General features: G+C 33.4%; 2 protein-coding genes across 8 annotated transcripts; one reads left to right on the top strand and one right to left on the bottom strand.

The window, feature by feature from the left end:
- Positions 1 to 116: 116 nt before the first annotated feature.
- On the bottom strand, positions 117 to 10,421 carry Acat1 (Acetyl-CoA acetyltransferase 1). Of its 4 annotated transcripts, none has more exons than XM_073076716.1 (4): positions 10,286 to 10,421; positions 2,912 to 3,100; positions 888 to 1,906; positions 117 to 455 (listed from the first exon to the last, which is right to left on the bottom strand). In XM_073076716.1, the coding sequence occupies exons 2-4, from the start codon at positions 3,086 to 3,088 to the stop codon at positions 185 to 187; spliced, it is 1,467 nt and encodes a 488-aa protein (XP_072932817.1). In that variant the 5' UTR covers positions 3,089 to 3,100; positions 10,286 to 10,421; the 3' UTR covers positions 117 to 184. The 4 variants fall into 4 exon arrangements, with proteins under 4 accessions (XP_072932817.1, XP_072932815.1, XP_072932816.1 ...); XM_073076714.1 differs by lacking the exon at positions 10,286 to 10,421 and adding an exon at positions 3,429 to 3,748; XM_073076715.1 differs by lacking the exon at positions 10,286 to 10,421 and adding an exon at positions 3,214 to 3,399.
- On the top strand, positions 7,096 to 27,794 carry bdg (sodium-dependent transporter bedraggled). 4 transcript variants are annotated; one of them, XM_073076709.1, is made up of 16 exons: positions 7,096 to 7,320; positions 7,686 to 7,788; positions 10,801 to 11,902; positions 11,989 to 12,119; positions 12,412 to 12,693; positions 14,019 to 14,212; positions 15,359 to 15,496; positions 15,803 to 16,037; positions 16,637 to 16,848; positions 17,312 to 17,506; positions 18,115 to 18,339; positions 19,006 to 19,073; positions 19,271 to 19,397; positions 21,151 to 21,183; positions 23,517 to 23,719; positions 24,006 to 27,794. In XM_073076709.1, the coding sequence occupies exons 3-16, from the start codon at positions 10,848 to 10,850 to the stop codon at positions 24,484 to 24,486; spliced, it is 3,579 nt and encodes a 1,192-aa protein (XP_072932810.1). In that variant the 5' UTR covers positions 7,096 to 7,320; positions 7,686 to 7,788; positions 10,801 to 10,847; the 3' UTR covers positions 24,487 to 27,794. The 4 variants fall into 4 exon arrangements, with proteins under 4 accessions (XP_072932810.1, XP_072932813.1, XP_072932811.1 ...); XM_073076710.1 differs by lacking the exon at positions 7,096 to 7,320 and adding an exon at positions 7,327 to 7,474; XM_073076711.1 differs by lacking the exon at positions 7,096 to 7,320 and adding an exon at positions 7,334 to 7,497.
- Positions 27,795 to 27,814: the final 20 nt, after the last annotated feature.

Here is a 27,814-nt window from a genome sequence, read left to right as displayed (position 1 = left end):
TAATAATTGTCTTTGTTTAAATTGGTTTAACCTTGTTTGTGTATAAACAAGTGTATAATCTCATTTATGGTGGGTACAATTTAAATGTATTGTTAACAAGAAAAAAATCACAAAAATTTACTAAACATAGTTTATTTCCAAAATTATTTTCCAACCTATTCTATTTACAATTATGTATATTGTCCTATACTTCATTTTCAATTCTTTGCAATCTTTGTTCCAACTGATGAGGATCCAATCTATGCATACATAAAAACCTTCCATTTAGAAATAGTACTGGGATGTCATATCTGTACAATCTCAACCATCTGACATTTTCTTTCTGAGTAATATCGACTTTCTGAATAATTAGTCTTTGTTGGAAAGGTTTTAACTGTTCCATAACAATATCACACAATTGACATGGATCTTTTGTGTAAAAGGTCAGTATAGGTGGGCCGCCTGTGCCTTCAGCCCTGCAAAAATTGAAAACTGGGCAGGTCATTAAAATAAAAGAATGAAATCATGGAATTCTTTGATTTAATCAACCATTCCAGTAAGTAAATATTATGACAATATAATATAAAGATTTACATTTTCTCAATTTTCGAGGTGTAAAATTCTATATAAAATATAACAGCAAATATAAACCATTTTTCTTAAAGCTAAATTTATTTCAACATACTTGATATACAAAGCTGTCTTTATTTATATACATAAGCTAAGGGTACAAGGCAATGTTATACACTTTAAAATAGGATTTATAATCTATCATAGAATTGCACTATGTTACAAAAATATTAGAAGTGATAATGATAAATTTAATGATAATAACCAAGACCTTTAAGAATTTTGTGCTTACAGATTTTGTATCACAGTGCAGTTCATTTTTCTTATATAAAACTTACAATTTTTCAATCATAATGGATGAGGCACCTCCACCTCCATTACAGATAGAAGCTACACCCTTTTCTCCTTTCTTAAGTGCATGACACAAGTGAGCAACGATTCTGGCTCCTGACATGCCTATGGGGTGGCCAAGACTCACAGCACCTCCATGAACATTAATCTTAGCAGGATCCAATCCCAAGAGTTTCTGGTTGGCAACAGCAACCACACTGAAAGCTTCATTGATTTCCCACAAAGCAACATCATCTTTACTGACACCAGTTTTTTCCAAGAGTTTTGGGATTGCAACAGCTGGAGCGATTGGGAAGTCAACTGGATCACACTCTCCATCAGCATACCCAACTACCCGGGCCAGTGGAGTCACATTAAGTCTTTGAGCGGCCTCTGCAGTCATCAATACTAATGCAGCAGCACCATCATTTAAGGTAGAAGCATTTCCAGCAGTTACAGTGCCATTTTCTTTCTGGAAAACAGTTGCCAATTTTGTGAATTTCTCAAAGTTGACTCTCTTATATTCCTCATCCTCTGAAAATAATACTGGTGGGGCCCCTCTCTTTTGGGGCACTTCAACAGGAACAATTTCATCAGCAAAAGCTTTTACTTCATAAGCAGCGGCACTTCTCTTATAACTGGAGATGGCATAGTCATCCTGGTCCTGTCTTGAAATTTCCAACTTTTTGGCTGTATTTTCAGCACAGTTGCCCATGTGGAATTTATTGTATACATCGGTAAGGCCATCAAATACAATACCATCAACTAACTGTATACCACCATATGGTGTTTCCCCTCTCTTCAAGTAATAAGGCACATTTGACATGGACTCCATTCCACCAGCAAGTATGACATCTTGAGTTCCAGTTTGCAGCCCCTGGGTTGCTAGGATAACAGTCTTCATCCCAGATGCACACACCTTGTTTACTGTAGTGCATATTGTGCTCTTTGGAAGACCAGCAAATATCACAGCTTGTCTAGCAGGTGCTTGGCCAAGATATCCAGAACACACATTGCCCATATAAACCTGAAAGAAATAACCTGAATGAACATAGTAAACATTAAAACCAATACATAATCCTGAACCCTTTAACTGTGTCAAAACAAATACCTTAAAAGAGATTTTACCAATGGATGCATCACAGTCATACTGTCACACAGGATTAAAAGTAACCATTTCATTTCCCCCTATTTCTCAATTCTATTGTACAATCATGATTTTATATATTTTTAATTTTATTCCGCTCGATAGAAATGTTCCGGATGTTAGATTTTCTATATACTTGCATAAGCAATATAGCACACATTACATACTTTATGTATTTGTTAATTTAGGAAAAAATGCTTGGAGCCTCATGTACATTATATACTTTTTCTCATTCATTTAATAGATGAGTTACATAACTAAATGAGAAATATTTAATTGTTATTGCCTAGTTACATTTTAATTGTGATATATTAAAGTATAATTAGTTTTTTTTCTTTTGAATTAATTTGAACTCTACTTGAAATAATTGTCAACCTAAACGCACCATAATATATTTTAACATTGAAAATCCTATCCTATAAGTGAGCCAAAAAAACGCAATGGTTGCATTGTACCTTATGCGGCAGTGACTGTCTTAATAATTATGTTAATTAATATTAAATTTGAAACATTTCATAATAAGACTCGGTAAATTTTGCAGTCTAATAAATTACTATAATACTACAATCTACATATTAATTGGATATTCATATTTGTTAATGTTTTAAAAATATATGTATTGGGGATAAATTATAGGATAATTATATTCAATTATAAGTGCCTACTTAAGAATAGAAATATACACATTAATTTCACTATAATTTTTGATAGTAATATAATTAATTATTATGCAACTAAAAGTTACAAGTGTTAGATAAATGATTATCTTATCTAATGGTCTTTACACACATGGCTTCAAAACGTCCAATATAACAGTTAATTTATACACACGCGTAGCTTTACGAGTTAACGGCACTAATAGAAAGTAGGTAAACAGAAATTAACCTCTTTAACTTCTTCCTTAGGAATTCCAGCTCTTTCGACTGCAGCCTTCACTGCGACCGCTCCCAGTTCCGTCGCCGAGAGACTCGCCAAGCTGCCCCTGAAGGAACCTATCGGAGTCCTCACTGCTGATGCTATAACCACTTCGTTCAGCGAAACCTTTGATGAGTAAGCCGCCATCGCTCTGAACACCTTACAAACGAAAAAATATATGTTTATAATTAAATATTCTTGCAAGAATAGACAATTGACGAGCCTTCCCATTCATTAAAGAAGTACATTTAACATTTTTATTAAATATTAACCTCGTTCAACAACTATTGACACGGCTTACTTTCGCGATCGAATGTAACTGACTGATCGATCTACCTAATCTGTTTGACGAAACGTAAAACTTAGGATTATATACTCTTTGGTGGAACTAAGTGATTATATTAATCTTTAGTGGTTATATTATGTACTCTTTTGTATTTGACCGACGGCCTCGGAGTAACAAAAAACAAAGTTTAAAAAAGTGTACCTTGTTCGTAGTTTGCATTTTTAGGCAAATAATTCTACTTCCTTTCAAAAGAATCATGATTATTTTATTGATTTACTATTTCTTTTATACACTGAGCACAAGCAGTATAAGCACCAAGATGGACGAGATAACTAAAAATCACAGAACGTTCATATTCAGAAAATTCATCAACTGATACGCTATCAAAATAATTATGTACAAAAATATGCAAACTTATCAGTACATAAGTTTCTACAATGAACCTTAAGTTAAAAGTAACAAAGCCTATATTATAAGTATCAAGTCTAATATAATCTTTGACCCTAGCAAATACATGTATATTTTTGTAAAATTATATATAGGTAGATAAAAGATAGATTCACAAGAATTTAATACATAAATGTTGCTAAATGCAAAATTTTCATTATGTATTTCAAAGAGTATAGTCATATTATTTTTCTCGAACTTGACTTGTTAGCCTTGTATTTTTTTCAATGCACCTATTATTTTCAGTTTTCTTTCATATAAAAAATTAAATCCAAGGATTAAGCAGTATTACTGAAGTCAAACATTGTTTCTGTTGAATCCGATCAACGTGACTTGGATGTATGACCAAATAATTTAGCATGTGCTACTGATATTATAATAAAGAGAAATCGGGTCGCAAGAGTGCCCTCTGCAATAAATAGCTCTCACTATGGTAAGTCGGTACTAATAATCTTAAAGTTTTAATTGAAATATAATGATTGTATTAATTAATATTTAAGAATTTATTTTTAATAAGCTAAAAGGCTTATATCCGTTCTGCTCCAAATTTTGGAGTTATTCGATCCCATATTTCTATAATATTCTGATAAACCATTTCAAAAATTAAAATAAAGGTTTCGCTAAAACGAATATAACGATCTCGTATAGCAAACCATCCACTTTGTTCTTCCAAGGGCCTGGAAAATGGCAATAAAACAGAAATATATTATAATGTTGACACGAGTGCAAAGTAGCAAACGAGTATGCAGTAGTGAATGCAATCCCGACTCGAGATCGTAAAGTCGAGATTCCGCGGGATTAGAAATATCAATCCCGTGATTTTCGAGATCTCGTCTTGTTAAAAAAATCACCTCACTGTAAACGATGAAAACTGCTTGTTGGTTATAATGAGGTTAAATAAAACAAAATATTATTGGAAACAAAAGCTTTTATCCTTTAATTTAACTAAAGTAACGAAATAAAAAACAGTTTTACTAAAATAATCAAAGCACGGTATAGAATAGTTAAAAATTAAAAAGTAGTTATGGGTGATTTTGAAAATAACTTCTTAAATAAATATAGTTTTAAAAACTAAAAAAACACGGTTTTATGATAAAATAAATAAAAAGTAGAAAATAATTTTCAATCTAGGAATCAATTAAAGAACAGCAAATAGTATAATTGTGAAAAAGCGTGGGTTCTCCATTTATCAGTTTTCGAAAAGCGCCCCACACTTTTTTTTTTGTTATTAATTTACTGTTCCTTAATTGATTCTTAGATTGAAAATTATTTTCTACTTTTTAGTTTATTTTATCATACAAGCGTGTTTTTTTAAACTATATTCATTTTATTAATTTTTAGTATTTGTAGTTATAGAGGCCACCATTGTGCATCCTCTGTAGTGTGTATCTATTACGATTTAGGAGATACTACAGCCATGTGACACACGAACAGACAGCGGAGGATTTCGTTTTACCCTTTGAGTACGGAATCCTAAAAATCATTCTACGAGAGGGCATTATAAACATATCTTTGCATTATAAACATATCTGTTTCAGAACATTTGAGTTATAGGGAAATAACATTATTATTTTCAAAACTAAATATCACGTTATAACAGTTATAGAAACTAAAAAGCAATAATTGTTGTAATATAGTAACTTTGCGATAAACTTTCTCTAAGGCGCTCGAACAATCGCGCTTCGAAAATTGTTAATCCTGAGGACGTTGATAAGGACAATGGTACAAAATTATGAAATTCGTGTATTGTCATCGGTTTTCGATAATTCTTCAAATTTTTGAATTAAACTGAACGTTCAAAGTGGATAGAAACTGGGTTCAAAGATTCCGTTACATAGTTACATACATACATATAACCCAAGCTAATAAAAGAGTGTTAAAACAAAGTGCGCAACGCTCGCGTCGCGAGTTAATCCTGAGGACGTTGATAAGGACAATGGTACAAAATTATGAAATTCGTGTATTGTCATCGGTTTTCGATAATTCTTCAAATTTTTGAATTAAACTGAACGTTCAAAGTGGATAGAAACTGGGTTCAAAGATTCCGTTACATAGTTACATACATACATATAACCCAAGCTAATAAAAGAGTGTTAAAACAAAGTGCGCAACGCTCGCGTCGCGAGCGGATATGTGCAACATCGCTGACCATTGCCGCCTAATCCCGTCAATCTCGAACGAGATCTCGTCATATTATGCTTCGGGATTGATCCCATAAAATTGCACGGGATCGGGATTGCATTCCCTAGTATGCAGTCCATCTGATGAAAAGTGGCAACTGATGTCAACCAAATATGCGTTGCTACCTCTGAGGGTTAAGTTAGAATGTTCTTTACTCATTTATCTCGAATGTGATATCGACTACTATTATCGACGACTATTGATCGATTATAATATCCAGCTTAAGATAAAGAGACAGAGAGATCCGAGGGGTCCGTTTGTGTTTAAGGAAAAGTATTTTTCCTGAATACTGTATTATCATATTTAATAAATGCCAAGTTGTATTGCCCACAAAATATGATGTTATTTTAACTATATAATAATCATCCAGGTGCTTTAATTATCTAATAATAAATGTATCACTGAATTAATTATTTATAAATTATATACAGTGTTAAAAATTGAAAACTATATAGATGTCACTACTGTACAGTGTTGGCAACCGTACGATAATTATCGTACATGTACGATAATTTGATACCACCGTACGATGTACGATAGCGAGTCATTATCGTACGCAAATGTACGATAATTGGCTACTTGAAACTTTTTGGGAAACTGTTTTAATGAATTCATAAACGTATTATATATATGCCTTTAATTGATAATTTATTCGAAAAAAGGGCGATTTATTAATAAAAAATATATTTTTATTACCGTATCTGCCGAAAAATTATCGTACATCTCATAAGAACGCGTGCATCGCGCCTAATGATGTGCCGAGTCGGCCATTTTTGGTATTCGAGTCCAAAGTAGTCGAGTGCAACAATAAACAAACAACAATAGCACGGAAGAGCAAAAAAAAAAAAAAAAAAAAAAAAGCCACCAGTCGACCTGACTCGGCACATCTCTACTCGCGCCCGCGTTCTTATGAAATGTACGATAATTTTTCGGCAGATACGATAATTTTACGCCCCTGGTACGATCAACGCCATCTCCCAGGTTGCCAACACTGCTACTGTATTGATGATAACCTTGATGATGATAACAGCAATGACAGATAAGAGGGACATCTAAAAAGTTAAACACTATGGCGTTGTTATTGTGAATTGTTTCTTTACATTGGCTTATTGTTTATAGAAAAGGGTGATGGTAATGAAAATGTTGTTGTCAATCTATAATTTATTTGTATTTTAAAAAATAGCTAATTTATCTTATTACATCCACTCAGAACCCAACCCTAGTGATATAAGTTGTATGACTGTGAGCTACCTGTCATATACTTTATCTTATCTATGTTCTTATCAGTTTGTGGCTAAAATAAAGGAATCGACGGCCTTAAAAAAAAAGATGACACTTAATGCATCTGTTTCCGCCCCTCGCTTCATTTGTGCATCTCTTTCTATTTGTACTCTCAGAATCTCTCGTTTCTTCTTTCACTTAACAGCACAACTTAATTTTCTGTAAATTGAGGACCGCGTAAAACGTTAGTATTTTTCAATTACATTACATTAATGTCATCGGTAAATTTTATAAAAAACCATCAACCAATTAATTGAATTTTGTTTATGTCATGTGTTATTAAAATTCAAACAACGGATGTTTTTGCAGTGTGAGTGAGTGTGCTCTAAATATTGAAGGTGATTGTGATGTCAAACATAAGGTTCTAAGTTTGCTCTCAATTTTATTCATAATTGGTCAATAGATTATTCCTTTGACTGAATGTTCTCATATGTTTACGGTCATTAATTTGTTACAAAAAAATTGTGTGTTTTTTTATTCATATTTATAGAAGTTTTAATATTAACTTTAATACTATTCAGTTTTAACTTTAAATATTAACTATTTCAGCGTATTATATTATTAATTTAACCATAGTATGGATGAATGGGACACAGGAGAGAACACACTCAAAACCAACCATAGGTTGTCAAGGAAACATGTCTAAATGAATGTAAGTATCACAATTCTTAATAAAACTGTAACAAATGTATGTTTAAATGTACAATTAATGAAATAAAGAAGATAAAAATATATAGATTAGCAGTAGTAAATGTCCACTCAACTGCTAGTTGTCTCTGTGGTCTAGGATATCTGTACACACTCACAGATAGGACACAAGTGTATGAAAGCACTCCAAAGGATTGCTTTCAAGCCAAATTGTATGACATGAGCATCTGCTTCAGTTATATGGTTGAAACTTAAAAACAGAGTGGCCATAGGAGAGAAATGTATGTGTTGATTGTACCACTACACAATCACTTGAGAGTTCAAGCATCTTTAATTCATAATTTTTATTTATTCATAGTTTAAAATCACTTGACAACACATTAATCACTTCCTAATTGAAATGTTATGCAATAATTACCACTTACTAATGAGTATACACTTGGCTTGATTTCTATATCTGAATTAGGGAAGATTGAATTGATTTGTGTGTGTTTTTGATGGTTGAGTTGATGTATATGTCTATAAATTTATTCAGTTGCTTCACATTATTTGTGATTAAATTGTTATTTTATAACACTTGTATTGTATAAAAGCAATGAGCATACAGTTCATGATGGTAAGTGATTGCAACGCCCCTTCGATATTTCCATCAGTTAAGATTCGATTTCGATCATTGGAGGTTGGCCTAGATTTCTTGCCATCCCTAAGGACTAGGTGGCCTTGATGCTAGGGGTATGTATGTTTCAGTTATCACACTAATTATGGTTATGTGAGATAGTATTAATGCCGCAGTAGAGACATCCACTTAATTATAGATGTACAATATATTGGCCACCTTTTTAAGAATTGGCAACATCTAACACATACATAATATTCTTGGCACGGTTTATAATGTTGTCAATCTTTAAAATTTGGCCAATACAATCTACAATTTCAATCATACTAATACTTCAGCTCTCTTATTCTTACTTTCCTTACCTTATAGTAACATTATTAAATTATTAGTTACATAGCCTCATTATCACCTAAAGTTATAAATCAAATATTAGTTTTACTGAGAACATGATTGCATGATTAGTCAGATGTAAATGACAATGTGATATGACATTGGTTATTCATATAATAATCTTCTGATCCAATGAATAACTTGCTAAATAATTAAAGTTTTGTGTTTTGTGTCTACATAAACATTATCGTAGTTACAAGTACATATTATTCAAATGTCTTTTTAACTATAGACCAAAATATTTTCTGAAGTTGTTATATTTATTAAAGTACATTGGTTGGAACTAAGTATTATTGTGTTCATGTAACTTATGACATGACTTAAATTTTACATGTGACCTTTAAATGTTTTCTTTTCAAATAACTAGACAAGATTTTCAAAATGTAAATCCAGTATACCCTATTTACGTTATGGCATCTTTTTTAGGTTTTTGTAAATAATATGTATAGATGGTATACAATTTTATTATATACTTACCTATATTATCTAGATCAATATAATAAAAATTGTTTTGTACATCATATATCATAATGCAGATGAATGCTTGCCTTATCTGCAATCATTCATAACATTGATAAGCAAATTGCTGTAATAAGAAGTATTTCAATTGGAGATTTGAGATAAAACAAAGATAAGAGTTGTTTTACACAGAAATTACATTTTCTGAAAAAAGGTCAAAAATATAATTTTAATTTCTGGATTTAAGGTACTTAGAAAAACAAATATTCTATGTTTATAGAACCTATTCCCAAAACGGAAATGTGAATCAGTTTCAGTAAGCCATTTATTACTCATACTACATTAATGATAATGTTGTTATATGAATATACTATATGTAATATGAGAGATGAAGTATAAACAGCAAAGTTTGACAGTTTTAAATTGATTTTTACCACAGTATAATTGTTATGTATATGAGTTAAAAAGTTTATTCCCTTGACTTTAGATCTATATCTAGTTTATATCGTTTTAATATCATCATATAATATAGTCAAGGGAACATCTATATTAAAACTATATAAACTAGTGAAACAACAAACTATTGTTATAATTCTCATGATAGACATTACAAAACTGTTATCTAAAAGTGAATATCTTTTTTATAAAAATATCTTTATTTTTTTTAATCTGTTAGTTTAAATTGAAATAATGTATCATCACTATGATTCATTAGGACAAATACATTTGACTGTTACAGTTCTTTTTCCTTAATTTGAAATTGACTAACATTTACTACCATTATCAGTAATAATTAATGAGGAAATCCATATCAATATTGTAAATGATCAAGTTAATTAAGGACCAAAAATAAAGTTTGAGAGAGAATCATTATCTTAAAATAAGAATTATTATAAATAAACCCACACTATTGTAATGGCAGTCTTTTTTACATTTAAAAGTCGTAAATTTTAAATTGTAATTAATACCTGTCATAATGTATAGTGTAATAAGGACAAATGGAATGTTTGCAATTAAAATTTCATATATTTCTTACCTTACAGAAATGCTAAATGCGAAGTCCAATATTTATCTTATATCTGTATTCTTCACAAGAACACTTTAGGCCATCAATTAATTATACTCAATGAATTACTCACAATAAACTTAGGCACTAACTCTGCTCAAATACTTGATCTGCTAGAAATCAATTGGAATTAATTTACATGGCACTATGGTATAAATACATAAAAGTTAATAGTCATCCTTATGAATATACACCATGAAAGGATCTTATCACTATGAAATATTATGATTATGTATACAACATGATTCATACATTTTGCAAGCTACACAATGACTTCCCACTGTAGTGCTATGTAGTTTACGGCTCTTACATTACAATTAGTACTATTAGTTCGAAGATTATTTGCATGCAAATATCTGCTTTGAGTTCTTAAGTGCACATCATGCATAAAGTGTGGAAAATTCTCAGTTCTAAACCTTGTGCGTAGTTTTATTGTATAAGTTATTTAAAGTTTATTTAGATTATGAGACGGCAATTTGTTTCAGGGTTTACGCCCAGAAGAGCAGGTTATGACTTAGGTCATGCGATAAAAATGGAGGTGGTCAATATGGAGGATGGTAGGTACGAACAAAGGGAAAGCCTACCAGGTAGCAGTGTCGATAGTGATGCCTCGAGTAGCGTTTTTGAGAGCAATGAGAGCAGCGAACCAATAAGCGATATGGACAAAGCATCTGAAGATGACGATGAAGACTTGAAAGAAGACATGCAAAAAAATATTCCCGAATGCTATAAGTCTGATTCAAACTTTACATCACACACCACTACTAGTGACATCACAAACGATGAGGAGTTTCAAGCGACTGCTCTGTGTCAGTTTATGGATATTTTGAATGATTTAGATGAAGTTCTAGATAAGTCCTTGTTAGCGTGTCTTGACGACGGTACAAAATCATTTGACAGTGACGAAGAGGACCTAATTTGTAAAATTAAAGAATGTATCGGCGATTCGGATCAAAGATCTTTGCGATCGGTATCTCAAAGCTCAGAAGACGATAATACCCAAGTAGTTGTATGCCAAAATGCTCAATCATCAGCACCTCTCTTAGAAGAAACTGAAGTGGAACACGCAATACCCTCTCGACCAACAATTTCAAGTCTCAGGCGAGCTAAAAGTTTTTCAGAACTAGCCGAAAGCCGTAGACAGCCTGTAGCGTCGCCTTTGGAGAGAGCTGGTACAACGAATGACAATTTGCGTAATTCAATGAGAAGATTGGATCCTATAGTTTTGCCCGCGATTTCAACGCAGGGTACAGCGTGCGAGTCTCTTACGTTGCCGGTAATTCTATTTTTGGAACATCATGTAAATATGAGGCCTACAAGCGCGCCAATTCAATTGCAAGTGACGGCAGCTAATCTGAGTAGCGATGGAGCTTCGGGCCCGCTTATTGTGGGTCGTCGGGCTTTGTTAATGAATCGAACTTTGTCTCTGCCGTCGCCCGGGGAGAGTGATATGACGACTGGGGACTGGACGGGTCGCAACACTGCTAGAAGTACAGCTAGAAGTACCAGTGCATCGAGTTCATCTAGTGAGTCGTTGGCTGGTGTAGCGCCGGCCAATCAAAATGCTTTTGCTGCTAATGAAGAGAGGTACCGTATATTATTTAACTTACTACCATGTACTGTTCGTAAAACTTAAGTTTACGTTTCTTAATAATGTATGATATTTGTTACAGAAACGAAGAGACTGAAGAGCCACCGTTTGGAGTGTGGCCGCATCAAATGAGTGCAATGTTGGCGTGCCTCAGTTGTACTGTAGGAATTTTTAATATTTCTAGATTTGCCATATTCAGTGTTCATTTTGGAGGTAAGCTATCAAATAGCAACAATTAATTCATTATTTCCTTATCTATTATTATTATTTCAGAATGACCATATAATATTGTTTTACAAATAGTAAAATTAAAGTGTATTATATAAATCAATAAATACCTTATTCGATACAGGTAGTGGTTCCGCTTGCCGTTAAAAAACTACTGTCATCTTCACAAATTTTAATTTACGTTTTCTTTAACTTGCTTTTTTCTCGCTATTCACAAATTCAATAGTAAGAAGTTCTTCAATGACCGTGTAATAAACGCGTGCCTTTTTATTTCCAGCAAGTTTCATAGTACAGTTTTTTATACTGTCATTTCTAATCGGTATACCGTTATTTACACTGCATTTGTGCCTGGGCCAAGTATTGGAAGCGGGCCCCGTGGACATGTGGAGGATATCGCCTATTTTCCAAGGCGTTGGCATCGTGTTGCTCATAATACAAGCCGTTATTGGCATGTACAGTATCATAGGCCTCTCGTGGATATTTGTATACTTTAGAGATTCGTTCATTAACTCCGATGATAAGTACAAATGGGCGCTACCACATGAGTTCAGTTTTGAAGGTGAGTTTTATTTGTTTTGAAAGATATTTTATTTTATTTTGAAATATTATGAAAATATGTTGAAAAAGCTTTTTTGTCCATTTTCTTATTTAGTCATTTATTTAGCGTATGCAGGTATCTCTGTTGTTATTCAAGTATGTTTATAGTGTAGTTTCTTTAGCAGCTTCAGATCTAAATATAACATACTATAAGTGAGACGTGATATCAGTAAACGTTAAAAATAAATTTAATTCAGATTTTTAAAATTGTATTCCAAAAAGTTAATTTGATAAATCATTGAAATTTTGACTTCAAACCAAATAGGCCACAGTTAATGACATAATATAGAACGTTCGTCAGTAAAGAAGATAAAACAAAAAAACATTGACGCTTAGTTAACAAAACATTGGTATAAAAAACTTCCTACGGAAGTAATCGAAAGTAGGAAGTGGACTTTGTATCTTCTTATTTTCTCATTACAACTACTCATTGGAATAATAAGTATTGATTAGGAGATATTTATTTAAGTGTCTTTGAATTTACTGCCATGATTCAAGTACTTTACGGGAACTATCGTCGAAGGCCGATACTCACCAAGAAATAATTTATTCAATTGATCTTTCAATGGGTTTCGCAATATTAAGAAGACGAGTTATATATTTTGAAATACTGTTTAAGTTTTGTTTTGCACAATTAATAATATTTATAATCTCGCTTAATTTACTGCTATTATGAAATTACAGTAATATATTTAATTTATAATTATATTAATTATATCTTTATTATGTTTATAAAACCTACTCGTACGTTTTAAATTATCTTTGCTATGGCATTCAGTAATTTACTTTCTATTTTTCGTTTGTAGGTTTTCTAATTTTTGTATTGTGTAAGTCATTTGAGAAACTGACTTTCTGGATACACTTAATCTAGTTTTAATTATGCGCTTTTTATCGATTTCAAAAGTATAAGATACATTGTAATGTAATAAACATAGGAACACACTTCGAAGTGGGTTCCTACTTTTATTATTTTTATAAGTCAAAAACAAATATAAAATATATGAGGAATTATGTATTGTGTTGTAAAAAAGTTATGGTCGAGCATGGGCTCTCTATGGAGATATCTGTGTAACGGTATATGAGAATTACAGTATAATTGACTTTTAATGTAATGGAAGCATTTACGGCACACTATTGCCCATTTGTGATAAAAATTATCTTAAGGACAAACTACTATATATTTACACAATGGACTCTTGAAACATTTATATACTTGCTTATGCCTTATGCTTATGCAATTTACGAAACTAAACAGATTTACATTATAGTTACATTAATGTGTTCCAGACGTGAGCTTAAAGAACAGTACAATAAAAATACAAGAGACAATACCGCAGTACTTCCACGGGGAGGTCCTGCAACGTAACTTGGGGTCCAATAACTACTTCGGAACGATAAAGTTTCAAGTGGCTTTCAACTTGGCTGTCTTGTGGATGATCGTTTTCGTCTCTCTCAGTAAAGGCCTTCGGTCATATGGCAAGGTAATGTTTGGTATATGTTGTTAATAATTAAGCTATTTTTATTTATTTATTCATGTAATAACTTACAATGTAACAATTTAGGATTGTTTTAGGATTATTTCTTAATTAATTAATTATTTAATTTAGTCTCTTTTATGTATGCCTTTGTCAGGAGTAGTAATACTAAAACTGTCATAAAGTAGCAGTTTTTATTATTGTAGCGTTCTTCTTGGTTATGTGGTTTTGTAGTAGATGAAATTGATTAGTCATCTATCAGTTGGACAGCATATTTGCTCCATCAACTAGTAAATTTTACATAAAAATAAACAAATAGTGTGATATTAGCCTTACGTTGTCTTATTATCCTAATGACTGAATGGTTTATCTTCGTTCGTCAAGGTAATGCATTAGCGCATTGTTTTGATGCTAATTATTGTGTAACGTCTTTGCTATTAGATGTTCTTTTTAAACCTTGTTTGGTATTATGGTATAATTATTAGTTACGCTTTTCTTTCACTATTCACAAATATTCGATACTTGTATTAAGGACAAGACCACATTTTAAGTTTCGTATTTTATAGGAATCACAACATATTTAATATTACTTAACATTAAGCTGTAAAAAACCCTGGGTTCAAAATGGCGAAATGGGACAGTATTTTTCGTCATTATCAATTCTTTTATAAATTTTTTTTGTAACAAATTTTTAAAGTTATCTTAAGAAACTGGTCCTTTCGTGACTAGATTGACCCGCGGATGTCGACTGTGTAATTGTGCGCGTTGTAGCGTTAAATCTTAGCGAAATTTGCAATCTTGAGTAGTTTATTTCCCGTAAATGGTATCCACGAAATGTTATTAATAGTTTTATTTATTTCACTAAGAATATTGGATATTATTTTATATAACCTTTGAGTGAATGAATCATTAAATTATTTAAGATAAAGTGGTTAACAATTTTTGTAATATAATATTTATTGATAATTTATAATAAAACAATAAAATCTACAGATACTTTTATAAATAGAACAGCGAACATGAGTGAAGCGAAATTATAGAAAAACTTATATGTCATCCAGCGTTAACTATATATAAAACGTTTATATTTATAACGGACATGATACTGAAAAAAGACATTTAAAAATGTATTTATGTTATTTTTATTTTCAGGCTGTATACATGCTGATATTTTTACCAATCTGCGGGACCCTCGTATTATGTACCAAACTTCTTACACTTATACCTTATGATACAGTAACGAATATCTTTTCCGAAACCGAATGGAGTGAATTTTTTCTTAATAGCAATGTAAGTAAATAATTATTTCAAAACTTTTAAAGCGAAAAGTATTCATAAATATGTTTAGTTTTTTGAGTAACAAAACTCAATTTTAAATAATTACTGGTCCAGTAAATCTTTTTTTGAATAAACTTAAGATTTGATGCAATTAATATAAAAAAAAAATACAAAATACTTGTTAAAGTTGCATTCCTGTTATTTTCAAATGACAATGAAAACAAACATTCCATTCCATTCGTACTATTGAAGGAATTTCTTAAGTGGCATACTTTGTGTCCTTTAGTTGGTGTATAATCACACATTTCCTTCTTTCAGAGTTGGGCAGCGGCAGCTCAAGAGACTTTTCTCACATGGGGCCTGTTCGGTGCCTGTGTCATGCAACTCACGTCACACAAGGACGCCAAGACAAAGACTAATGCGATTCTACAAAAGGAGAGCGCCTGTATAGTGGCGTTCACCTTCGCAGTACTACTTCTCGCGTCATTCCTGGCGAACACCTGCGTGCAAATACTGAAGAACTATGGATACAACTATGTGCCTGGGAGCTTTGGTAAGTTTTACCGATATACCGGACTTATACGCTTGATTGTTCGATCCCAGAGGCAGACATCAAAATAACTGATTTAAGTTTATGTTCTGGATATCGGCGTTTATATACTCGACTTTGTGATTCCATAATACACAAGTCATAGGATTCTTAGGAAGGTTTTATGTTTAGTAAAAAAATCATATAGTATTTGATATCTAACAGGGAATTATTCCAAGATGGCCATAGTAAGTATGAAATTATATATGTATGAAAGTATATCTGGATTAAGTGGTAAACTTCCTATCTACAACTGGTTATTTTATTTATTATGTAGACCGTTGTTTATTGTACATTATAGTATCCACGACAATGTTGTCATAATTTGAAATTTTAGTACAGTCCGCACCAAACTTCTAGTCCACTCTGAAGTTATTGCCCGCATGTGTGGTCAGTTAGCCAATGGGGTCACTAACTCACTACCGCAACTATGTACCCGCGGGCGAGAGCGAGTAACGTACGGGTGCCGGGGGGATCCCGAGCTGTCTTCGTCCCGCTAATATCTACAATTTGTTGTTGCGACGCAACTCGTTTCTATATTCAGACCATTGCTTTTATTTCAGAAACAATAAAATCATCCCAATTCCTATGGCCGGCGTCGGAGCCGTACCCCGGCGGGTCAACCCCGGTCCGCTACATGGGCCACTACGGCAGCCTGGTGGGCGTCACGGTGTGGCGCAGCGGCAACGCGGCCCGCCTCTTCAGCGGTTGGCAACCCCTGCAACTGGCCACGCAAATCGTACCCGCTACGTTGGCGGTGGTGCCGGCTAATATCGTAAGTGAATATACTTGAGTGACATTTTAGTAAGTTTCAAAAGTTATAGTACAGGATATACACGTAAGTAGGTTTTAAAATTCTTTAACAATGGAGTTGTTGGATTTTGGTATTGTTATAAATGAATGCTACTCTGTAAGTCTGTAAGCTTTTGAACAGACATTTTTGAAAGTGTAATATAATTATAATTTTCTGGTGATTATGGAATTAATTTTATCAAAATTTACATTTTTGATGCTTTGCTAATCTATTTATGTAATTATGTGGCGATAACTGTATAATTTCCAAGTAAAAAGAAAACGAAAGCAAATAAATTCTTATGAAAAATAATTAACACTACAACAATTAGAAAGTAACATTACTGAAAATTTGACGACAACTGATATGATCTTCCATTTTCTAAATCGATTTTCCAAATCGACAAGGCATGTTAATTAACCACCTTAAAACTATTTTTTTGCAGCTATCCCCAGCATGGGCGGTGATATTCTACTTCATCCTGATCATGTTCGGGATCGCGCAACAGCTGGCGATATGGCACTGCGTCATCGCAGGTGTGATGGCCATTAACGCGAAGGCGTTGCGGGTTTGGGAAACCACCATCACGTTTCTCAGCTGTGTGTTCGGATTGGCTATGGGATTGCTGCTTTCTACTGATGTAAGTATCCTGTTTTAATGGTTACTGACCAAATTGTAGCATTTTTTTTATGAAATTGAATGATTGCTTAATTTATTCGCAACATTGATTATTAAAAATATATATGCTGTAACGCAATGTAACTCTCGTGTGCGTTGGATTTGTATGAGCATGGAGTCCTGACGGGGAGTGTTTATTGCCACTCATATGTATCAACCGACTTTATATAGAACAAAGGTCTTATCGAAAGCCAATTACAGATGTTTTGTCATGCCTGCGTATCAAAACGGTTGCCTCATAAATCAGCCGGTAACGACACCCTTCCACTAACACGCAGAACCAGAAATAGATGTGGCAATGGTACTGATACAGTTGAATCATTTTGTTTTTATCACTTTTTATGTTTCCGTACCCAAAGGGTAAAAACGGAACAGTTGAATTTTTTACAATCCGTTTGCTACTACAACTGCTATTATAATAAATATAAATAAGAACAATAAAACACATTTTAATATGGTTATTTTATAAAAATAAGTAAAATATAATGTACATTTGGTGGTACGGAAGCCTCCACGTGCGAGTTCGACTCGTACTTGTCAAATTTTAAATATTCGTGTTACACATTGCAGGCGGGCATCCGCATAGTTCAGTTCGTGGACTACGTGTGGGTGGGCGCGTGGTGCGCGGCGGCGGCGCAGCTGGCGGCGGCGCTGGGCGTGTTCGCGGTGCGCGGCCGCCCCTACTCGCCGGACGCGCTGGTGGGCGCGCTGTACGCGGGGCCGCCGCGCGCCGCCGCCGCGCTCGCCGCGCTGCTCAGCTTCACGTGGACTGTTGTACTGCCCGTCGTGCTCGGTGTGAGTAGGTCCTTAGCTAGCGCTTAATACTAGTGTTGTTTACGGTGCGCGGTGCCTGTATTCGCCGGACGCGCTGTGCTGCTCAGCTTCAGCTGGACCGTTGTACTGCCCGTCGTGCTCGGTGTGAGTAGGTCCTTAGCTAGCGCTTAGTACTAATGTTGTTTACGGTGCGCGGTGCCCGTATTGGCCGGACGCGCTGTGCTGCTCAGCTTCGCGTGAACCGTCGTGCTGCCCGTCGTGCTCTGTGTGAGTGCGCCCTTAGCTAATATTAACAAGAAGTGTTGTTTACGGTGAGCGGCGGACGTATTTGCCGGACGTGCGTGTGGCCGCTAAACATGCTGCGTTACTTAGTTTCACGTGGAACCTAGTAGTTCTGATTTAGTGCGCTTTTCGATAACGTTTGTTAATAGTATAGTTCGCGGTCTGTGGCTGCACGCGTTGGTGGGCGTACTGTACACGAGTCGGCTGCGCGCCGCTGAATGGCCATGCTATTTGTTGTTCTGTTTGTAGTACACTTTTAGACCTCGCGCGGACCTCTGGAACGGCACGCTAAAGGATTATTAGTATTCCATTAATCCCAATGTCAATATCAATTAACTTGGACTGACTTTACATTAAAAAGAAAATAAACGCGTGTACATTGTTATAACATCATTTTTGTTCCAGGCAATATGCGTAATGGACTTTCGTGTTGGTCAACAAAAACAACTGTATAGTTGGAAAAAACCTGCGGGGTATGTAAATGTCAATTCATAGTCAATACATACGATATAGACGCGAGATAGTTAAGTTACGCGTGTGGCAAATCCATTAAAAGAACCGCTCGATAACGACAGAATTATCGTTAATTAAAAATCCAGTTTAGCCACATCGTACATCTCCAGTGAAAGGACAGCGGAATAGTGATTTTTTCTCTTGATATTGATAACAGCTACTACCCGGTGTGGGCGCGGCAGCTGGGCGTGGCGCTGCAGCAGGGCACGCTGCTCGTGGTGCCCGCCGCCGCCTTCGTGCAGACCTGGCGCTACATGAGCAAGGGCCCGCCCGACATCCTCGAGGTACATACTATATTCATATATATTTATACAATATGGAAGTAGCAGGCGAACATGCAGTCCACCTGATGTTAAGTGGCCACTGCCGCCCATGGACTTCTGTTATCAACCCCAGATGGGATTATACAGGGTGAATTTTTCAAACGGGCCTTCAGGGCCATATCCGAAACTATAAGAATTAGCGAAAAATGCTGAAAGGAGTTACGAGGACGATTTTGATAAAAATTAAAACTGCATCATTACTTTTTTAATAAATATCTTTTTCCCTAGCCGGGGAATCGAACGAGTTCATTTTGAAAAAAAAATACACCCTCTATATTATTCCACTATCTGATACTGTTGCGTATAAGGATCAAATTCTATAAAATAATGTTCTGTGACAAATTAAAGCAAAGGATTTTTTTTAAAGAAAATACATTTTTTTTTTCATAACTCCTCCTCGTAACTCCTTTCAGCATTTTTCGCTAATCCCTATAGTTTCGGATTTGGCCCTAAAGGCCTATTTGAAAAAATTACCCTTTATATTCCTACCTGGAGTCGGCCACAGATGTGCCGCTCCCCCTGAGGACTAAGCTGGAACGCCTGGGAAAAGTATGTCTCCCTTACCACACCCTTCAAAACGGAACACAGCAGTGCCCAACACTTGCTGCTGCCTAATAATGCGCTGCTGTTATTAGGCAGAAATAGGTGTTGCGGTGGTGCTAACGGAGTCGAACCACAAAATTTTCTATCACCTTCAAAATTATTAATCAAGCGTTGAGCATGAATCCAAAATTGCGGTACTTTTTTATTGCTGTCATTTCTACTTTGTCTCTGGATGACTTTTCTCTCACCCCAAGTTGTTGTATTCTTTAACATACTGGAAGAGGTTATTCAGTTTAAAATAAAATACATATTTTGTTCTGTTGTATATTAAAAAAAAAAAAAAACTTTTTGGCGAGATGTCTTTCACCGCAAGTTAAACACTTAGTGAACAAGAAGTTTAAGTAAATTATAGTTTTATTAGTAAATTTATAGTTTAAATATTTTTTTTTTAAATAATTAATAATAGAACATAATTTCAAGAAAATAAAAGAAATTAGACTCGAGTTTAATTTTTTCGTAGTGCTAGAAATCTTTTGGCGATCAAAATATTACAGTATACTCAAGTATAACACATCCGTCACCAGCTACTAGAAGCTCACTCAATCACTCTAGAGCCATATTACATACACTACAATAACACCCATAAGAAAAACCTAAAGTCAATTACAATTATCTTTATTGGAATTTTTATAAATATTGGATCTTTGGCCGTACATCGCTGACCACGCATTTATGGCAATCGTAAAAACATTCAGTGTACTCATTTTATCATTCATACAATCATATATCAGGCAATAAATTTACTTTCTTTCAAAACCTTTATTATTTCACAATTATCAAAAGGTGTCCACAATAACTAAGCTGACAAGTTTCAAGTAGTGATATCAGAATACCAGAGAGAACTAGTATTCAGTTGCCCCAATAACTGTCCACGGCCAGTAATAACCACACATCCACTATGTGTCCGGACTTGTCATTGCACATTGTACACAGGCATCACAGTAATGAGCACCAAACAATAACTGAAATAATAATAACATAAAATATAAATAGGTTTACATACGCACGTCCATTATCTGCTCTGAAATACACTGACACATGTTAGAAGAGAAATATTTACATTTATTATTCATACAAATATATACGAGTAAATGTGATTTTACGCTGCAAGGGATATGGGTCGGGCGACTGTTTGGACGACACGGTGAGATGTTTTACACATTCTATACTTTCTATAGCACATTGTTGTTTTTTGTCATTATTTTGAGGTACTTTAATTTGTCATTCTGCTTTTTTGTCATAATGCATTAGCCATTTAATTTTTGAAGATATAAATGGTAATTACTAGGTGGATTGACCGAAATTCGAGATTATGTAATACGTACGTAATTGCTTATGACAAGCTTAGTCAGTGTACTTGACTTTTTATTTGAGATGTTTATCTAGTTTTGCCTTATGGCTACATCGCCTCATCTATAGTCTGATTCATAATTAGGTGTCCAAAATGTAAACAAAGAAATGTCACTGTCAAAATTAACAAGAAACACAAACTTTAACAAACTCAACAAAAAACGAAAATTTAACAAATATACACAATTTAACAAAAACATTATGTAAACGAGAAAACATTAGAGTTTGATCACAATCACGAAATGAATAATATCACTTACGAAACTTAAAAATGACAGCACAAGAAATGTCTTGGATTCCGATTGTGTTACCATTATCACATTTTAATTTTCTACCATAATTTTGTTTTTTATTATTATTATTGTATGGAACGAAATTGAGGTGATATAAATATTAGAAAATGTGAATTAATCTTAATTTATTTAGATTATTATTTTATTATTGTTGTATTACTTAAATATCGACAAAAATAAAAACTACCATTTCTAACGTATTTTCTTGATAGATCAACACCTTTGTTTACATTTTGGACACCTAATTATGAATCAGAGTATATATGTACAGAGAGTAAATCTATACCCCGAATATGTATTCAATATTAAATGTCATTCTATGCCAAACTGACCAGTCCAAATATGGCGGATTTACAAACACTGAGATGGAATTTTGTGCTTTAGTTCACTTTTAAGTAGATGTAATGTGTTTAAAACACTTGTGTCCACACTTGTCTTCATCAAGCCAGCAATGTACATAATAACAGTAATTTATTAGTTTATATTGATGTTGAGTGTTTGTATATTAGACATCATGTTTTTTTTCGTTTTTTTTTTTAACTTTTTTCAATGCATAATACATATCGTTTGACATTATAATACATACTTACTTACATTACTATAGTTACAGATTACGCACTTTAGACCTCATAATATACATAACAAAATGAGAGGCTTACATATGTGTGCTTGTATAACTAATTTATTACTCGACAATAAATAAACTGTGCCTTAGTTATATGCAAAATTGTTTGTTTGATATTATAAATAATGTAACATAGTGATATAGTTCTTGTCTGTGGTGTTTCCTTGCGATTGTCTGTGGTAATAGAGTGCCTAGATATTTTAATAACATAGCGGTATCGCTACAGCGGTGTTTTAATTTTATTATTTTACCTCATACATATTAAATTCTTTGATGTGTCTATTTGTTGTGTAACTTTTTGAAGGCTACATGTTAAGTCATATTCACACAAAATAGTGTTTTGTCGAGACAATGCTTCAGAGATATGCCAGAATCCAATAAATGGCGCTTTAGAATTGCAGTAAAATAAAATCAAAAATGGACAACACAATGATAAGTGGATTAAGATCGTTCTTTCGTGCCATCTACCAGAAAAGTCGGGAAATTGCGAACCAGTATATATTATAGACCGCGCCAAACTGCTAGTCCGCTCTGAAGTTGTTGCGAGCAGGTGTAATCATACAATTTACTATGGAGATGTGATTCATTTCTATATCCAAAGCGGACTAGCAGTTTTACGTGGACTATACCTGGGTCGGTTGGTTATAGATGTTATATTCTTAGTTGGTTTCTACATTTCTATGTTTGATTTTGTGTGAGTGCATGACGTTGGTGTTTGTTGTATCTAAATAAGGTTGTTTGAATTTGTGACAGTAACGAGTTAGCTATTGTAATCGTGTTTTAGATGATTCAGTTAAACGTTTGAGATGATAAATGATTGTACGTTTTAATTAACTTACTGTATTTAAATATGAATCAAAATAAGGTGATATATTTCGTTAATAGCACTATTTCACAAGTTTTAAAGTATATAAAATATTGCCAGTATACAAAGTATACAGGCATCATAGTGATATCTAGTATATGTACTTAACAGTGTTGTATTCTGGTTTATACTTTTTAAAGCGGTTAACCTTTAGCAAATATTTCACAATAAAGGCGTTTTTAGGTAAAAAAACATTAAGCGCTTCCCACTGTGTACGAAAGACAAGTGGGAAAAGTGATGCGGACCGAACTGTCCGAAATAAGATTCTCGAATCTGAGTAAAAGTATTACACGTACATTAATATGAGTTTATTATTATATCTGGATGGTGTTTCAATATTGCAGCGCGTGCAGAACCTGTACCGGCCGCGATTGGGCGTGGCCAACGAGCCCCCGCCCCGCCCGGCCCCGCCCCCGGCACCGCCCGCCAACCCCGCGCCGCCCGCTCCCGACCCGCCGCCCAAGTACACACCCCCGCCCTCATACTCCACTGCCACTGGTGCTCGCCTGCTCAATACCATACGGAGGAGCTTTAGGACTTTGCGAAGGTAAGGCAGCAACTCCGAAAAACTTGCAACTACCAGTAACTACACCAGTTCGCAAACTATTTTAAAAAATGATTAAGAAAGTTTTAGTTTTAAGTGTCTCTTACCTATTTAATCTGTAAAAAAAAAGTTATATCCAGCATTTTCAATTTAGTTTGATTAATCTTAATCATCATGTATTTGTAATCTATTGTGTTCTTCATGCGTATGGCAATAAATTATATTATTATTATTATTAATTGTAATTTAAAATATAAATAGTGTTAATTAATAATGTATTTGTTACTAGAATCACATCAAACAACCGCACTGAAACAATGGACGACACATCACAAATCCCGATCACGTTGAGCGAGAGCGTCGACCGCGACCGACAGACTGAGAACCACCCGCCCGAGTACGCGGGCGTCTTTACACCCTCCCTCACTATCGCCGACGAAACTGATGCCCGAGTTACCCGACCTACCTCCTCTCGCAAGTTAATCGCACCCTCACTGACAATATCCGACGAAACGGACACCCGAGCCCGAGCCTCCTCCTCTAGGAACTCTCTCACCCTAACCCGAGACTACTTCCGCCGCTCGTTTGTGAGAAAAAGCGATGCAAGAATCCGCTCGAGTCTCCGTAGAAGCTTTAAATATGGCGGCGGGCTCACGAACAGCCACGAGCAGTTGGTTCGCGATGCCGAGCCTATCTCCAACACGGTCGCTATGTCTGCCATGCTGCTCGACGACACTCGGCAAACACGAAGCCTTGCGTCTGTCATATGATCTGGTGAAAATTGACTCGAATTTTAAATATCTCATAGGACAAAAATGCAGCAATTGGGTACTGCGCCTTTGGTAAGTGAATGGAATAAAGGTTTAAATCAAATGAAATTTGCATCGAGCAAAACTTAAAGTAAATATAAAAGAATAAAAGCCAATTTAACAGCTATTACTAAACTAAAAAAGCGAATACATTTTTGTATCACGGAATCAAAATTATTAAAAACTTTATTTGGCAGGTACTTATTCTTATTAAACATATTGCAAATACATTTATTTCTATTCTGTATGTGTCAGTACTGAAGGCATGGTCAAAACATTAATGAAGCGAATAATAAAACAAATCTTATACAAGTATTAACCCTAATTATATTTATTTTTACACATATCTTTATAGTTTATATTATATAATGTCTAAATGCAATAACAAAATTGTGATATGAAACTCTTGGATTGGCACTTAATTAACTTCAAATAATAAAATGTAATTATAATTATTGTATGTTAATTTTTGCTCTGAGATATTTTATGGCTTGTTAATATTCATATATTTTACTGAAATTGATGTACACACATATCTTATATTTAGTATATGAAATTCAAAATAGCTCAATATAATTACTGTTTTAAAGTATGTTTTTGTCAATATCTTCTTATGTATGTCTTAGTAGACGTAATTATATTAAATATTCTATTGTATTTGCAATTATTATATTTTTAAAGTTTCTATTTCATAAAGAATATCACAGTCATCACAGATAAAAGAGTATTATTATCGGTAGTATATTTCCTATGCGACGTCGTGTCTGTAATGTGTAAAAATAACATCAAATGCGAGTTACTCACTTTATTTTGAAAGAATTACCTTTATTTTGGTATTACAGTTATTTTGATTCTTATGTCCAGATAGTTTACATATTTTCTCTAAGTGTAATTGCGACGTGTAAAAGAATAATAGCTTTGTATAGTAGTAGGTCATAAGATGAGAAAATAGTTCCCCCGAGTAGTTGTTTATATGACCACTTTGTCGTCATCGACCATATTTTTATACCATTTATAACACATAGTAAATTCAAGGTTACATTAAACAAAACCCATATTTATTTTAAGGGTGCAATCATAATAAATTTACGTACCGCACCAAACGAACTTGAATTAAAATTAAAATTCAGAATACGCTTTAATTTTAATATAAAAATAGCATCACAATGAGTTCGGTTGGTGCGTATGTATGCTTAAAGAGTAGTTTTAGTTGTTACTTAATAATAAATTAATTCATTTTATGAAGAGGGAATCTCAGTAAAAACTCCACTTATTTTTTATATTGTTTAATATTTCAATTCCCTCGTAATGTGTACTCAGCATTAAGGCCATGTAGTTATACAATTATGATATACTTAATAGTTATAATAGGATACTTAATAAATTTGATAATAATTTCAGAGCTTAGAGAGGAATGTTTAAATTTGGTAACGTTATAGATTCGAGAGGGCGTTAGTTAAGTGTATTTAGATGATTTTTAAACGTGTAGAATATTTTACTAAGAAATGTGTTCTCGTTAGAAATAAGACATGAGCGATGTTTTTTCTTAAAAGTTTGCAGTTGTACTATTTATCGAAGTGCATGCATAAAACCGTAAAGTATTTATCATTTAATTATTTGTAACATTGATTTAAATAGTGATTTTATTGACGTTTGATGTTCATTAGAATCCTTATTTTTGTTTTTTACTTTCATCACAATACATTATTTGCAGCATCATATTTATGAATTGTGTACTTACATTATGTGATATTTTTTCGGATGTGTCCTATACTAAATTTAAAATTGAGAAATCTATTGATTAATGGTAGTACTTAAAAAAGGTCAAAGATTATGATTGTTCGGTATATTTAAGTAAAGTTGTGTATTCAAAGTACAATTTAATTAGCGGTATATGTCTTATTTACTGTTTTTATAATGCTCTTTAAATGAGCAAAATATTGTCGACGACGTGTAAAATGTGTAGATTAAACTTGAGTTTATTTTAGATGAAAGAATAAGTTCAATTTTGATTCATACCTAAGTATACTTTAATTTTTGGTTTTCTAGCAGAACTATATTTAAGTTGCAATAATATGTCGCTGTCAATTCGTACATAATACTGTGCTCTGTAATATTATGTAGTATTAGAGCTAAAACCCATGATTATACAGTCACAATTTGAATGAAAACATGTAAATCGTTCTTAGGTTGCATAATCGTTGAGAAGATTTAAAAATAATTTTCGGTCACTCCCCTATTTTTGTAGGCCCGGTATCATATTTAATTAATCTATCGTATATAATTTATTTGCTGGTTTAATTAAAATATATTTCTAACAAAAGATTTATCTATGAACTATTATAAGTGCAGCGTTTGTACAAATTGGCTTTGACAGTGCGTCTTTTAACCAATACTTTTGTGTAAGTCTTTTTAATCCATATATTTTTTTTAACTCTTCGAAATATATACCCTTCACATTAATACCTAGTTTACACACCGCCGCCTATATTTCGTCTAACGTGCATCATATTCGCGTCAAGTAAGGGTTTCTTAAAAAAATAAAGGAATGCAACTTTAATTTGTTATTTCATAAATAAAATAGCGGATTATTTTGTGGCAACTATTTATAAAATGACTTACATTGTTAAAATAACTGTTTGTTACAAATTCATCCTATTTTTCTGTCATCTTAATATAATGTCGGCATAAAATAAATAATGTTAGTTCCTTTCCTGCATTTATGAAGTGCTTATTATTGTGCTTAATCGAAATTATATTCTAGTTCTAGTCAGTACACTGCTTCCACTAAAAGTATAGTCAGACGAGTTGCATTTACCATAAAATTAAAATCGCTTTTCAAGCATGCAAGACCTTAAAAAACTATTGAGATTCATATTTTTATTTTAACCTTATATTATTGGACTATTAATATGATAAATATTATAAATATGTCCTCTTTATCCGGCGTAACGTCCAAAATGATTATGCAAATCTTATTTAATTGCATATAGCAAAAAAAGTGCGATAAATATGCCTGTCATGTGTACTTTCAACTGACTATCGAAATAGTTTTAGCACTTTGAAAATGCATTTCGTCTGTCTATATCCTAACGTGTTTTATTTCATTGTAACTAAACATCACATTTTTACGTACAATAATAATATATCGAGATAAAATGTTTTAGCGCACCTTTTATTTGCACGTATATTTTGAATTCCCTCTATTGTTTTTTTTTCCTTTTTTACATTCCATTTTTATTAATAAATAATAAACGTTTTTTTACTCATCGTATGTTTCATTTCGTTG

This window comes from Epargyreus clarus, unplaced genomic scaffold (assembly GCF_041222505.1).
Source record: "Epargyreus clarus isolate Ecla_fem2 unplaced genomic scaffold, WU_Ecla_fem_2.2 ptg000009l, whole genome shotgun sequence".
NCBI classification, from domain to species: Eukaryota; Metazoa; Arthropoda; class Insecta; order Lepidoptera; family Hesperiidae; genus Epargyreus; species Epargyreus clarus.
The sequence above is the reverse complement of the archived record's forward strand: the minus strand, read 5'-3'. Positions and strand labels throughout refer to the sequence as shown.